Source organism: Erinaceus europaeus, chromosome 7, assembly GCF_950295315.1.
Source record: "Erinaceus europaeus chromosome 7, mEriEur2.1, whole genome shotgun sequence".
Classification (NCBI taxonomy): domain Eukaryota; kingdom Metazoa; phylum Chordata; class Mammalia; order Eulipotyphla; family Erinaceidae; genus Erinaceus; species Erinaceus europaeus.
The window spans coordinates 127,201,066-127,215,709 of NC_080168.1; the positions used below are offsets into that span (position 1 = coordinate 127,201,066).

General features: G+C 47.4%; 1 protein-coding gene across 1 annotated transcript in view; it reads left to right on the top strand.

Annotated features, from left to right (window-relative positions):
* Positions 1 to 14,644, top strand: part of PLXNC1 (plexin C1) — a 201,728-nt gene that overhangs the window by 141,304 nt on the left and 45,780 nt on the right. The window contains exons 15-19 of the mRNA XM_060195546.1: positions 3,900 to 4,076; positions 4,381 to 4,484; positions 7,885 to 7,923; positions 8,149 to 8,273; positions 9,746 to 9,944. Coding sequence (XP_060051529.1) covers positions 3,900 to 4,076; positions 4,381 to 4,484; positions 7,885 to 7,923; positions 8,149 to 8,273; positions 9,746 to 9,944 — 644 coding nt within the window. The remainder of the gene's footprint in view (positions 1 to 3,899; positions 4,077 to 4,380; positions 4,485 to 7,884; positions 7,924 to 8,148; positions 8,274 to 9,745; positions 9,945 to 14,644) is intronic.

Below are 14,644 nucleotides of genomic sequence, written 5' to 3' on the forward strand. Positions count from 1 at the left end.
CCATCTCCCTCTCCCTCCCTCCCTTCCTCCCTCTCTGTCTGAGTGGAAGAGCAGACCAGTGTTTAAGTTGCACGTGTGCAAGGCCTTGACCGCACACACTTGCACACACACACACAGGGGTCAATGTCTCTCCTTCCCTGCAGTCAGCCCCACGCTCATCCACTGCTGTACCCACTGCCTGGCATTTGCTGAGCGCCTGTTATTTTGCTAGTAGCCACAGAAGTCCTCAGAGCTACAGAGCAGATGAGTGAGAACCTGGTCTATGCTCTTCACTAGTTCTCAGTCCAGTGTGGGAAATATTCAAGCATGTAATGAACGCATCCACTTTGCAGAGCCCCCATTGGCCTGCTGCTGATTGCTTCAGATATATATATTTTTTATCTCCTCCCCAAGTTGTCCACCCCAGTTGTATATACTGAATCCAGAACCAGACTGGATGTTTTAATAAATTTCTGGCTTGTGCTGGCTCTGAGCAAGATTACTTGTAGACTCTAGAAGCTGGGCTCCCGTTGGAGTGTCTGCCACCACTAAGCGGTGATAAATGCAGAAGTCTCACCAACAGGCACATTTTTCTGCACTGCCTTGAGGCCCTGCTCTCCTGCTGCTGGGCTGTGGGCACCCCTGCTCACCACCCCACCACACCCCCATGCTCAGATAACAGAGGTTGTCTATACTCTCCAGGTAAGGTGGGCTCATGCTTCTGAGTCTGCTTGCATCTGGAAGGACCTTTAAAATCCGCATCCCCTGCCGGGCTTGCGTTGTGGGAGAGAGACCAGGAACCCATGGCGGTGGTAATACAATTCTTTATTCACGTGGACGCCCCAGAGTCGGGTGTGAGCTCAGCGGGTTAAGCCATGTGGCGCCAAACCGCAATGGCCGCCTCCCGCTCTGCGCGCCAGCCCTTCTCCAGTTCGGGACATGGGAGAGAGAAGAGAGAAGAGAGAAACCAGAAACAGAAGTGGCTTTATAGGATAAAACCAGAAGTGGCAAGTCGGGAACAGAGATGGCTGGGAAAGGGGGTGAAGAAAAGAAAGAGTGGGAAGGTAGAAAGCTTCCGTAGCAACGGTTGCGAGGGTTTTAACTGGCGGGATTAATTAATACCCTGCAGGCAGGGCGGGTCTGGAGGTAGAAAGAAGACAGGCCAAAGATCAAAGGTGGGGATCTTTCAGGCAAAACAGTGATTATGTAAATATGCCATAGTGTCATCAGTGGAGCATGGAGCAGAGCAGGGGGTGGGGCTGGCTTAAGGCCCAACAACCCCTCTCTCCTTGAGCCCAGGGTGTTGCATATATATCATCCCCAGCCTAAGTGCCCTCGATCACATTAGTGAAAATACAGCCCTCACCTGGCCCGGGCCAACACCTACAGAACACCCCTGCATGGCTGTCTCCAGCCTGCAGAGATCAGAGAGCCCTGTGGGTGCGGACCCCGGGCTCACTGTGACAGAGAACAAGCAGCCTCGGGGGACACACTTGGACAAGAGGTACTGCGGCCAAGAGAGTCTGGCAGTGCCGTGTTTCCCCTGCCCACTCCTTTCTCACTCAGGTTCCATGCAGTGGTGGGGAAGACTGCTGCCTCTGAGAAGCTGTCCCATGGAAACTGATCTAACATCAACTGCTAGTGGAGGCCTTTCACACTGAAATATCTGTTAAGGGAGTCGGGCAGTAGCACAGTGGGTTAAGCATACATGATGGGAATAATGAAGACCAGCGTAAGGATCCCAGTTCGAGCCCCCGGCTCCCCACCTGCAGGGAAGTCGCTTCACAGGCGGTGAAGCAGGTCTGCAGTTGTCTATCTCTCCCCCTCTCTGTCTTCCCCTCCTCTCTCCATTTCTCTGTCCTATCCAACAACAATGACATCAATAACAACAACAATAACTACAACAATAAAAACAACAATGGCAACAAAAAGGAACAAATAAATATTAAAAAAGAAAAATAAATATCTGTTAAAAAGAAAAATGTTGGGAGTCGGGCAGTGACACAGCAGGTTAAGCGCACGTGGCGCAAAGCATAAGGACCGGCGTAAGGATCCCAGTTCGAGCCCCCGGCTCCCCACCTGCAGGGGAGTCGCTTCGCAAGTGGTGAAGCAGGTCTGCAGGTGTCTATCTTTCTCTCCTCCTCTCTGTCTTCCCCTCCTCTCTCCATTTCTCTCTGTCCTATCCAACAACAACAACATCAATAACCACAATGTTAAACAACAAGGGCAACAAAGGGGAAAATAAAATAAAATAATTTAAAAATAAAATAAAATAAAAAGGAAACCGTTGTGTAATAGCCAGAGTTGGTGTCTGTTGAGTGTTCTTTTTGTTTGAAGCGGGGGAGAGGCAGGAGATAGTTGAGCAGGTAGAGTGCACACTGTGCCAGGCATGAGGGCCCGAGTGTGAGGGGAATGCCCCACAAAGGGGAGGCTTTGTCAGAGGTGGAGCAGTGGGCTGGGGAGACAGCATAACAGTTATGCAAAGAGACTTTTGTGCCTAACACACCAAAGATCCCAGGTTCAACCCCCAGTATCACCATAAGCCAGAGTTAAGCAATGCTCCGGTAAAACAAATAAAATGAAAAGTAAATGTTTCAAAACAAAAAGAGGTAGGGCAGTGCTGTCATGTGTCTCCTCACTACTTCTCCCTCTCTGTCTTTCACCATTTAGCAGGGGAAAAGAAAAACGTTTCACCATGAGTTTCAAGCCCTAGCAGTTAAAATTAATTAAAATAATTTTTTGCTATAAATCCTTCTTCTGGGTTACTTGTATTAAACCTGTCAGCATGACAGGTCGGCATTTTGACAGGTAAGGTGCCCTGGCCAGTAGATGGAGCAGGGCCTTGAACCTGCTCAGCCCGCTGCATTTGCAGCCCAGTCAGAAGGTGACACGGAAAAAGATCCGGTCGTGGGCGGGCGGGTCACTGTGGACTGGTCCTCAGGTCACCCTCAGCCTGTGTGGATCTGACTTGGGTAGCTGAATGTGGGCCTGAGCTTTGTCCCTACACTGGCTGCCGGACTTGGATTCTCAGGGGATGCTTGGGAACATAGAAAGAATGGAACAGCACAGAACTTGATTTGTCTCGCTACTCCTCAGCCAACTGGGATCTTCGGTTACAGCTGTAGGCCATTTGAATCTTACCTCCGAAGGTGAGCGCTGTTCGTAGGCTGGGTGAAGTGTGTAAGTGCACCTGGTCAGGCACACAGCTTACCATGCCCCCACCTGTGGGGCTGTGGGGGGTGGGGGGCTCAGGAGCGGTGAAGCAGGTGCACAGATGTCTGTCTCTGTCCTCTTGATGTCCCCCTCCCCTCTCACTGTCTATCTGTCCTATCACATAAAAAAGAAAAAAGAAAAAAAATGGCTGCTGGGAGCAGTGGATTTGTTGTGCAGGGACCAAGCCCCAGCTATAACCCTGGTGGTAATAAAAAAAAAAAAACATATATATATATATATATATATATATAGAGAGAGAGAGAGAGAGAGAGAGAGAGAGAGAGAGAGAGGTGAGAAGGTTGGGGTTTTTCCCCTGTTGCATGTGAGCATACTCCTCTTTAGAATGACCCTTCACAGGTGGGGGGGGGGGGGGCTTGGTTATCTTCTTTATATATTCTGTGTCTTGCTGTCACTTCTTTTTTTTAAAATATTTACTTATTCCCTTTTGTTGCCCTTGTTTTATTGTTGTAGTCATTATTGTTGTTGTTATTGATGTCGTCGTTGTTGGACAGGACAGAAAGAAATGGAGAGAGGAGGGAAAGACAGAGAGGGGGAAAGAAAGACAGACACCTGCAGACCTGCTTCACCGCCTGTGAAGCGACTCCCCTGCAGGTGGGGAGCCGGGGGCTCGAACTGGGATCCTTAGACCGGTCCTTGCACTTGGCAGCACGTGCGCTTACCCCACTGCACCGTCTCTTCTCTCTAAGAGAACCAGAGAGGTCGGCTTTCGTTTCCCCAAGCTAACACACCCGCCTGGTGCTGCTCTCTGTCTGTCTCCCCAGCCGCTGTGGTGGTGACCAGACACAAGTCCAAGGAGCTGAATCGAAAGCAGAGCCAGCAGCTAGAGCTCCTGGAGAGCGAGCTGCGGAAGGAAATCCGTGATGGTAGGCACCGCGAGTCCGCTTGTGAACAAGCAGGCTTTCTCTCTCTCTCTCTCTCTCTCTCTCTCAACCTTAAATGGAGGTGGCCACGGTAATGAGAACTGTTTGTATAGGAGTCGACTGAACAGCAGGGTCTGGGCCTGGCTCTGTGTCTTATTTCAGTTCTTCTCTGCAGCCAGGCAAGTAATTATCTATTGTTTCTTCTTTAATGAAAACCAAGGTCACACTCCCTGTTAGACAGAACAGCAGAAGATCTTATCCATTGTTTGCTGAGTTAAAATACTGCTCTTGGGATTCTGTTTTGCAGGCTTTGCAGAGCTGCAGATGGATAAATTGGATGTGGTTGATAGTTTTGGAACTGTTCCCTTCCTTGACTACAAACACTTTGCTCTGAGAACTTTCTTCCCGGAGGTAAAAGAGCATTGATCATATTCCTAAGGTTGAGTCTTGAATAATAATGAGGGTGCTTGTTGCTACTGTCAGACCGGATGTTTGCTTCCAAGACAGCCATGGAGAATATGCTCGGAACAAAATAAGGGCGTAAAGTCAGGCCAAGTGGGGAGAAGGATGATCATTAATTGGATTGATTAAGCTGTAAAGCAGTGATGGGTCACTGGCAATTACTCCTTGTTCATGAGCAAAAACCTTGGAGGGACAGATGTTCAGCGTGATGAGTCTTGCTTTATTTTACTACCAGTTTGGAAATGAATTTGTAGCTAAGGAAGCCAGCTAGTTTATTTAGAAATCAATAAATTGTGGGCTGACCAGTTTGTTGTGTTTATCTGTATCACTTACACTGCAGTTACTAGATTTTTTTCACCATTATTTCTTAATTGGAGACAAAAAGTACTGCAAAAGCAAGGGAAGTCGGCATGTGTAAGTCTTGAGTTAAAAAGGTCATTTTTAGCAACACCGTCTTCTATGACTCCCTTCAGCCATTGTGAGCTAGCTGATCAGTTGGTATCGTTCTCACTAGCTGATCAGCTGGTATCCTTCTCATCTAGCAGAAATAGCTACACAAAATGATGAACGAATCCGTGCTAGGAAATCGTCTACCCTTCTGGGTTTTCGGTCTCACTCACATTCTGACGCCTCCATTTTCTCACCCACCCACTCACTCGCTCACTCATTCTTCTTTGTTTACCCTCCAAGTCCTTGGAGAGGTGATGTAGGCACACACACACCCCGTCATCACCTCCTCCGCCCAGTGCCCTATGTTCCCCTCCCCCACACACACCATTTGTTTTTAATGGTTCAGAACTGATGACCTCAGAGAGGCTTGACTTCTGACTATCAACACTGGTCATGGTATTTCAATCGAGACTTCTCTGCAGAAGTTCAGAAATCTCTCCAGGCAAAAGGAGAGCTAGTGTCACTTTACCAGGAGCTTCTCAGTTGCATTTGGCCAGAATCCTAGAGATCAGGAATCCAGACACATGCAGTGAGCGATTTCCAGTTTCTCCATGATTCTGGAAATGGACACCATGATATGTGACTGACTCTGCCGAGAGGTTGAAATACCTTCATAAAACATTGTTTCTTTATCCCCCCCCCTTTTTTTTTTCTTTTTGGTCCAGGCCTTAGCACTATAAAGTAGGGAGGCTATAAATAAGACTTCAGTCTTCTGCACTATTTTTTTAAATTTATTCTTTGAAAAGTGCTGGGTACCAAGTCTTGCCATCCACCTAGGAGGGGACTGTGATTCCCTGAGTCAGGATGAATGCGCAGAGAACCAGCAAAGGCTGCAGGCATCGCACTCCCCAGCTAACAGAGATTCCCATTAAGAATTTAATAGCAATACAATAACAGAGGTTTCTACCGTCAACATGAGTACTGTGTGGGCTTTTACAGTTAATGATTGTCCTTGAGTGCTTGAGAGAGTAATCGGTGGCCTGGAAAAGAAATTTTCCTATCTTCTAAATTCAGTAATCAAGAGCAAGACAGAGTGATGAATGCAAAAAGAGCAGCCATCGCAGACAGCAGGAAAAAAATGCCCAGAATGATGCTGTCTCATTTCAGAAGAGAGTTGTAAGAAGCTGCACTGGTTTAACCACTCAGGGTTATATATGATCTTGAAAGGTGACTGGGGACGCCATAAAGCCTGAAGACAGAGGAGTCATTAAGTGAAAAGACCCAAGAAAAGCAAGAGCAAACTGATCTGAACCCTATCAAAAAGGCCTCAGTTAGAACTGAATTTATAATAGTGACAGAAAAGATGCAGAGGATCTGGGAATGTCTGCTACGAAGGCAGCGCCAGTTGAGACAGGTTCTAGGCCGCAGACAGGTCCTGTGTTAATCAGACCCTCTACCTACGATAGGTCTGGAGTCTCCACGACCTGCAGGCCTGGAGGCTGGGTGGCCAACACCCAAGAGACAATCAACAAAGCAGTGGGGGGAAAAAAATAACAGGCAGGTGACAACTGGCAAAATCCAGAGGGTTGGATTGACAGTTTCTGGTTCTTAGCCCTGCCAGTTGATTTTGACTTTTAGAGCTTCACTTGTCATTATATTGACACTTAAAGAAGGATGCATAGATTAGCCTTCTTGAAGAGGGAGATTTGAATGAAAGGAAGAAGGCACTGTAGAACTCAGAGAGTAAGGCCAGCATTTCCCTATTTAAGGTGAAACTTATGCTGTTGAAACTGCCTTTTTTTTTTTTTTACTTAGTTCAGCAGAAAAAAAAAATATTAGGAACTAGAAATGCAAACCCAAAGTCTGATTTTCTTATTACTTGGGGAGAAAACATGACCAAAAGAGGCTGAGGTCTTCTGCTTAGGCTAATAATCTGAAACTACAAAGCAAAACTTTAGGCAGAAGACATTTACTTAATAAGATTTAAAAAGTAACCCAAAGTTACAATTATTTTGCCCCCTACAACAGAGCTAAAACCCAGTTTGCATTTTCATTCTGTTGACTCACTTCCTGTGTTACTCAGCATGGTTTTTAAATGTAATCAATTCTAGTAAGATTAGCAAGGTGTTGAAAGAACTCAAATTTAAAAGTTTATCTTCAAGGAGGTAGCAAAAGACATAAAGATATATTTAGAAACCAGTGCAGGGCATGGGGTAGATAGCATAATGGTTATGCAAAGAGACTCTCATACGTGAGGCTTCAAAGTCCCAGGTTCAATCCCTTGCACCACCATAAGCCAGAGCTGAGCAGTGCTCTGGCAAACAAACAAACAAAACAGTGGAATAATAGCATTGTAGCCTGGCTTAACGTAAACTGGTGGTAGAGGCGGTGTTAGCAGCCAACCTAGAGAAGTTAGTCTGCACTCACAGGCTTCAATTACATAGGAGGGAAAGCCAGGCACAGAGAGGACAAACAGCTTGTTCACAAGACCATGTGACCAGTATGTGCTATAAAGACTGGAAACCAACCCTGTTGACTCTCATCCCCCCCATCCCTGCTCAGCTAAGACTTGTGAGAACTTACTGACGTGATGCAGTGCTTACTCAGCGCAGCCTAGCTGCTTGAGGAACGGACCGCACATTTGAATGGTCTACCAGGGCCGTCTCTTGGACTCTCCTTGCATGCGTTCTTCCAGAGTGTGAGGTGCCTTCCCCAACTCGGAATGGCTGCAGTAAATAATCCTCACTATTCCTCTTTGAGGCCTTCAGAATTCACTGGCATTTCTAGAGACCTGAGTGACTTTTTACTATGAATTAGAGACATTGCACTAAGTCCAGGGGCTCTTAAGATTAGTGAACAGCATCTCTACTTTATTTAGACAAAGTCGTTGTGATAACAGAAATACACTATTCATTTCCTTTGGATGTTCTGAATAATGAAAGTGTCTCCTTCCTCTCAGTCAGGCGGCTTCACACACATCTTCACTGAAGATACGCATGTAAGTCTCCCAAGTTCTCATTTTCAGTCATGACTGCCTGACTTTCGCTGTGTTATCATTATCATCATCTCCATTATGACTTTGAACTTTTATTGTGGGGTTTTTGGATCATGAATTCAATATTAAATAATTCACTGTCTTCAAGAATCCATTGTGGATCTATCTACTTTCTAAGTTTGTGTATTATTTTATAATACAATATTGTATTCTTTTTTTTTTTTTCAGAATAGAGATGCCAGTGACAAGAATGAAAGTCTCACAGCTTTGGATGCTCTGATTTGTAATAAAAGTTTCCTTGTTACTGTCATCCACACCCTTGAAAAACAGAAGAACTTTTCGGTGAAGGACAGGTATTACTCTGTTTATACTTTGAAAGTCACTAGTAAAGAAAATAAGGCCTTCTTTTTAAAAATCTTTTTAAAAACATATTTATTTACTATTGGATAGAGACAAAGAGAAATTGAGAGGAGACAGGGAGAGAGAGAGACACCTGCAGTCCTGCTTCACCACTCATGAAGCTTTTCTCTGCAGGTGGGGTCCAGGGACTTGAACCTGGGTCCTTGTGTACTGTAATGTGTGTGCTTAACCAGGTGTGCCACCACCTGGCCCCTAAAACCTTACCTTCTTATTTTATTCCCAAGCTTGGTGTCTGAGAACATGGATTTCTCTAGAGGCTATTTGATTAGCTGTACCTCCATTTCAGATCACACCACCATAACATGGGCTGTCTTTTGAAGACCATACAGTCTTCCTTAAGGAAAAAAAAAAAAAAAAAAACACCCAAGGGGGAAAGAAAACAAAAAGGGAAAAATGAGTTCTGAATCAAAAAAGCAGAAGTGCTATTTTCTAATTTTAAAAGCACCCTTGAAATTAAAAAAAAAAAAGGCATTCACTTCTTGTTAAGTGCTAAGAACACAGAATACATCCTGAAGTTAACACTGAGAAGCAGTCTCGTGGGCTGAGAGTAAAGGACTAAAACCTTGGCATTTCTGAATAGTTAAATAGTTAAACAGACTGACACAGCCCGGCAGCCCCTCCCCCTGCGGCAACTGGGCTCTGTGCTGCCATGTTCTTGACTGAAAAAAGTGTGGACTCTTTTCTTCCCCTTTGGCTTCATGGAGCAACAGTTGACGTTGACACCCTACACTGTACATGCTTAAGGTGTGTTGACAGAATAGCTCACAACAGAGGCCAGTGTGGTTGTCTGAAATGGTCACAATGAACACAGTTCACAACCGTCATCTTAAACAGAACTTCCGAGAGAGAGAGAGAGAGAGAGAGAGAGTGCTGGGAGCTGCTAGGAGGTATTGCTTTAGCAACTGTCAGATACGGTCATGGGGTCGGGCGGTGGCGCAGTGGGTTAAGCGCACATGGTTCGAAGCACAGGGACTGGAGCAAAGACACGCCCTCAGTCAGTGTCAGCCACTGCCTCTGCAGTTCTGGCAGGTCTGATGGCTGCAGGTTTGTGCCTTGCCTTCTGACCACCTTGACCCAGCCTCTCCTCTCCCTCCCTGCTGCCTCTGGGACTCCCAAGTCCGGTCTTTTTCTCCACGTCCAGTTGTTTTCCACTCTTGCTCTTCCTTGGGTTATGTCCACGAGTCGTGTCTACTATGCTGCACTCATCATCTCTGACACATCTCGCTTAGTGGAATGCCTTCCGCATTCACTCATGTCATCATAAAAGCAGGATGTCCCTCTTTTTGGTGACTGAGTAATATTCCAGCATGAATATGGAAAGGGATCCCATTTTCTTGGTCCATTCAGCTATGGGTAGGCACTGCTGTGTCTCTGCTCTTGTCATCCGTGCTCTGTTTTCATACAGGTGTCTGTTTGCTTCCTTCTTAACCATCGCCCTGCAAACCAAGCTGGTCTACCTGACCAGCATCCTGGAGGTTCTGACCAGGGACCTGATGGAACAGTGCAGCAACTTGCAGCCGAAACTCATGCTGAGGCGCACGGAGTCTGTGGTGGAGAAGCTGCTGACTAACTGGATGTCTGTCTGCCTCTCCGGGTTCCTTCGGGTGAGTGTCAGCGTCCGAGGCAGCTGGGGGAAGGCAGTAGGTGTTTGTGTCTCACACTCTGCCCGGTCGTCTTGAGAGTTCACCCCACGGCATCCGGTGTCCGCATTCACCGCTTCCAGCCCTGGTCCTCAGGAGGGGCAGCAGGCTGGGGGATGCATGCTGGAGAGCTGTTGGTGTGCTGCTTTGCCAGCTGCTAAGCCTAGCTTCCCGCCCATCCCACCACCATATTGAAGGAAGCTTCTGTGCTGAGGTCTTTCTCACCACCCCTCTCTGCCTCTTTATCTCTGTCTCATTCTTACTGAGGGAGAAAAAAAAAAAAGTGATACCAGAGTCCTGAAATCCTGGCAATGACAAAATAAATACGGTTCATTGAGAATGCTCGGGGCCCCACTCTCTGTCTCTCTGTCTCTCTGCTTCTCTCTCACCAGAGTTCTCACTGGGGCTTTATGTCTCACGATTTTACCATTTCTCTTTTTTGTAAAATATTTATTTATTCTCTTTTGTTGCCCTTGTTGTTTTATTGCTGTAGTTATTATCATTGATGCCATCGTTGTTGGATAGGACAGAGAGAAATGGAGCGAGAAAGGGAAGACAGAGAGGGGGAAAGACAGACACCTGCAGACCTGCTTCACTGCCTGTGAAGCGACTCCCCTGCAGGTGGGAAGCCGGGGCTCGAACTGGGATCCTTACGCCAGACCTTGCACTTTGTGCCACGTGCACTTAACCCACTGTGCTACCACCTGACACCATTCTTTTTTCACAGAGGAGCAGATAGGGGGCAGGGAGAGAGAGAGCAAGAGAAAGAGCGAGAGAGAGAGAGAGAGAGAGAGAGCACGAGAGAGAGAGAAAGAGAGGGGGGAGGGAGAGAGAGAGAGAGAGACCACAGCACATGCTTCCATTTGGGAACCTGGGGCTCAAGCCCAGAAACTCACATGTGATGAAGTGTGGGCTTCACTGGGTGAGTTCATCTCGCAGCCACGTCTGTCTTTTTTTTTTTTTTTTTGCCTCCAGGGTTATTGCTGGGCTCAGTGCCTGCACCATGAATCCACTGCTCCTGGAGGCCTTCCCCCCCCCTTTTGTTGTCCTTGTTGTTGTAGCCTTGTTGTGATTATTATTGTTGTTGCTGATGTCGTTCGTTGTTGGATAGGACAGAGAGAAATCCAGAGAGGAGGGGAAGACAGAGAGGGGGAGAGAAAGACAGACACCTGCAGACCTGCTTCACCGCCTGTGAAACGACTCCCCTGCAGGTGGGGGGCTCGAACCGGGATCCTTACACTGGCCCTTGTGCTTTGCACCATGTGTGCCTAACCTGCTGCGCTACCGCCCAACCCCCAGCCCCGTCTGTCTTTAGAAAATTGTTTCATTGGGGAATTAGTGAGTTAAAGGTAGCTGTCACGTGGATACAGTGTTTCCCTTCCATGATGGGTGTCTGCCCACCGTTCCCACCAGGAACTTGGGTCCCCCCTCCACTACCATGACCTGAGTCCTCATTGTCCTTGCCTGCCCTCCCCAGACAACAGCCCAAGTCCAGCCTAAGTCTCCCCTGTGTTTTGCCTTCCTTTCTGTTTTCCTTAACTTCCACCTGTGAGATCATGTGGTATTCCTCCTCATCCTTCTGTTTACCTCACCTAGCTTCATACCTATCTGTCCTTTTTTTTAAAAAAAAAAATTAATTCATTTGTTTCCGTATAAGAGAGAGATCAAAACATCTCTCAGCTGTAACATTCGGTATTTCCAGGGATTGAACTTGGGGCCCTGGGGCCTCAGGCAAACAGACCTGGTTTGTTACTGCTGTGTAGCCATTTTCTTTGTTCTTTATCAAAATGCCATTAGCACAAGAACAATTAGCGCATGAACAAGGAACAGGCTGTTTTAAGTGTTCAGCAGTGCTGGCATCAAAGGCACAGAGCTGTGCAGCTAATCCCTGGAGCTTGGTTTCCTCATTGGACTGAGACTTTATACCCGTGCGCTCTCAGCCCACCTGTGCGCCATTAGCAGACTCCCTCCCGGAGGCCCACTCAGGAAGATGTACTCAGTGGAGGGAACAGCCGACACCGAGACACACTGTTTTCAGGGCCTTGGCAGCCTCTCGGAAAGATCCACTCACCTGCACGGCAAGCTAATCCCATTCAGTGCCCGTTATGGCAAATCCCCAAAGAGCTGCTTACCCTCTGACTTCACTTTGCTGGAGTCACTGTATGAAAAGGGTTGTAGTCTGATTGAATCTCGAAGTCTTTCGAATGCAAACCTCAGCAGAATTCAGCGGTGAAGAGAGGAGGGCCCAGGAGCCAGCTACTTGGTCCCTCGTCTAAATCTGGACTCAACCACCTGCTAGACACCTGGGCAGCTTTCTGGACCCTTCTGAACTGTAGTTCTAAAACCTGGACAGTTGGAAACAACTGTTCTGAGGCAGAGATGAGATGCACTGGGTGAGCATGCCAGAACTGCTGGCCATTAATAATATAAAATATTCATAGGCAGAGCAGAGTGTCCTGTTGAAGCAGGCTGCCGTCAGCCCTCCGAGGCCCCCTGTAAATAGGCTTCTCTGCCTTTAGTCTCACCAGCCATCCAGACTTCGGCCAAAAACTGTGTAATTGGGTATTTGTAGCTAGTTCCGAAATCTAATTAAACTTTGAATAAGATACAGTGCTATGCCACAGGTTTTAACAGAGCTACTTAAGTTGAGATCCAAAAGCAGCACTCTAAATAGACCATGCTTCGTTGAATGTTTAATGCAATCTTACACATAGAGGCACGACATTTTTTTAACCAACCCCTTCCTCTCCCAGGGCAATACCCATTTATTAAGATTAATGAAATCTGCCTGCCTGTCTGTTTACTTAGTATAAATCATTGTACCCTTTGGGGAGGTGTTGAATGGTTATTTCTGGGGTGAATAGTTTGGCTTCCCATCAGACTGGTTTTAGTCCCAACAGTCCTCCCTCTCCTGGGCCTCAGCCATAAAAGCCAGAAAGCCTGGGGTTGGGGTGGGGGGACAGCAATCTAATAATCTACATCTTTCCAGAATGTGCCATGTATTCTTTTTTTTTTTAATTTAAGAAAGGAGACATTAACAAAACCATAGGATAGGAGGGGTACAACTCTACAAAATTCCCACCACCCGATCTCCATATCCCATCCCCTCCCCTGATAGCTTTCCCATTCTCCATCCCTCTGGGAGCATGGACCCAGGGTCATTGTGGGATGCAGAAGGTAGAAGGTCTGGCTTCTGTAATTGCTTCCCCGCTGAACATGGGTTCATGACTGGTCAATCCATACTCCCAGTTTGCCTCTCTCTTTCCCTAGTAGGGTGGGGCTCTGGGGAAGCGGAGCTCCAGGACACATTGGTGGGGTCTTCAGTCAGGGAAGCCTGGCCGGCATCCTGATGGCATCTGGAACCTGGGGGCTGAAGAGAGAGTTAACATACAAAGCCAAACAAATTGTTGAACCTAAAGACTGGAATAGTGCAGATGAAGTGTTGGGGGTTACTCACTGCAGACTCTTGTATACTTCTGCTTTCAGGTACATATTTTTCCCTGGTTTATGGACACGTGTGAACATATGCTGTATCTCAGAGGACCTGGTCTATATCTAGGTTTGGGGACTTTATTGGGGAGTGAACCACCTGGGATGGAATTAGAGAATACTATGAAAAGAAAGGTCTCACCCGAGTAATGAAGCTGAAGGGTTGTCATTCCACATCTGAAGTCTCTGGTCACAGTCTGAAGTGAAGCATGCTGGGGTGGCATTTACATTGATTAGGTTGCGATCGGCGGATACAATATTATCTGATATGGATTGAGAGAAGCATGCAGGAAAGTGGGCCATGTATTCTACGTTTGAGAGCCCCAGAGAAGAAGGGTGGGGAAGGAAGCACCAGACTAGAAGTCTTGCCTAAAAGGAACAAGTTTCGGCTCTAAACCCAACTCCACCCCAGCTAATTTTAGGGTTGGAAATTCCACAAGACATCTGTTCCCTCACCCCTTACTGAGGGGCCTGGTCATTGGTCTTAAACTCCTTTTGGATGCCAGGTACTAGCTCACCTAGAAGACTATGCAACTTACCAAGGATGATGCCCTGGGTTCAAGTCCCAGCACCCCCTGGGAGCACTGTTGGGGGAGCACAAGGAGCCTGTGGATGTTGGAGCAGGATAAGGTGTTTCTCCTGCCCCCTCCCCAATAAGAATATGAAGGACTTGGGTCTGCTTGCATGAGACCCTGAATTCAGTCCTGGGTGTCACGTGAAAATGAGTCCTTTTCAGTTCTCGGTTATGTCTCTCTGTGGCTTTTACTCCGAGGAGTCTGCAGGGCTAGTTGGTGTTCTGCTCTTGCCCTGCTCTAGGCACTCAGGGTGAGGTGTTCAGAAAGTCTGGGCTCCGAGCCCAAACAGCCCCTGTGAGCAGGGGATTCTGGGTCAAGATCTGACAGTGCTGATTCAAGAGTCTCTCCAGCACTGGGTGTGCGGAAGGGCTGGGACACCCACCAGGAGGAAGTAGCTCTTAGCCAGTGAGTACTTTCATTTTCAGTGGAATGCTGCCAGTGGGTGCAGACAGACAGACAGACAGACGTCCCCTGCAGGTGCCCGGGGAGCGGGGGCTTGACAACCCTAGTCCACTCTGCTTTGCCCAGGAGCCCCAGCTCTGTGACTTAAGCTTGCCCCCCACTCTGAACCTGTGTGTGAAGACAGAAAAACAACCGTCA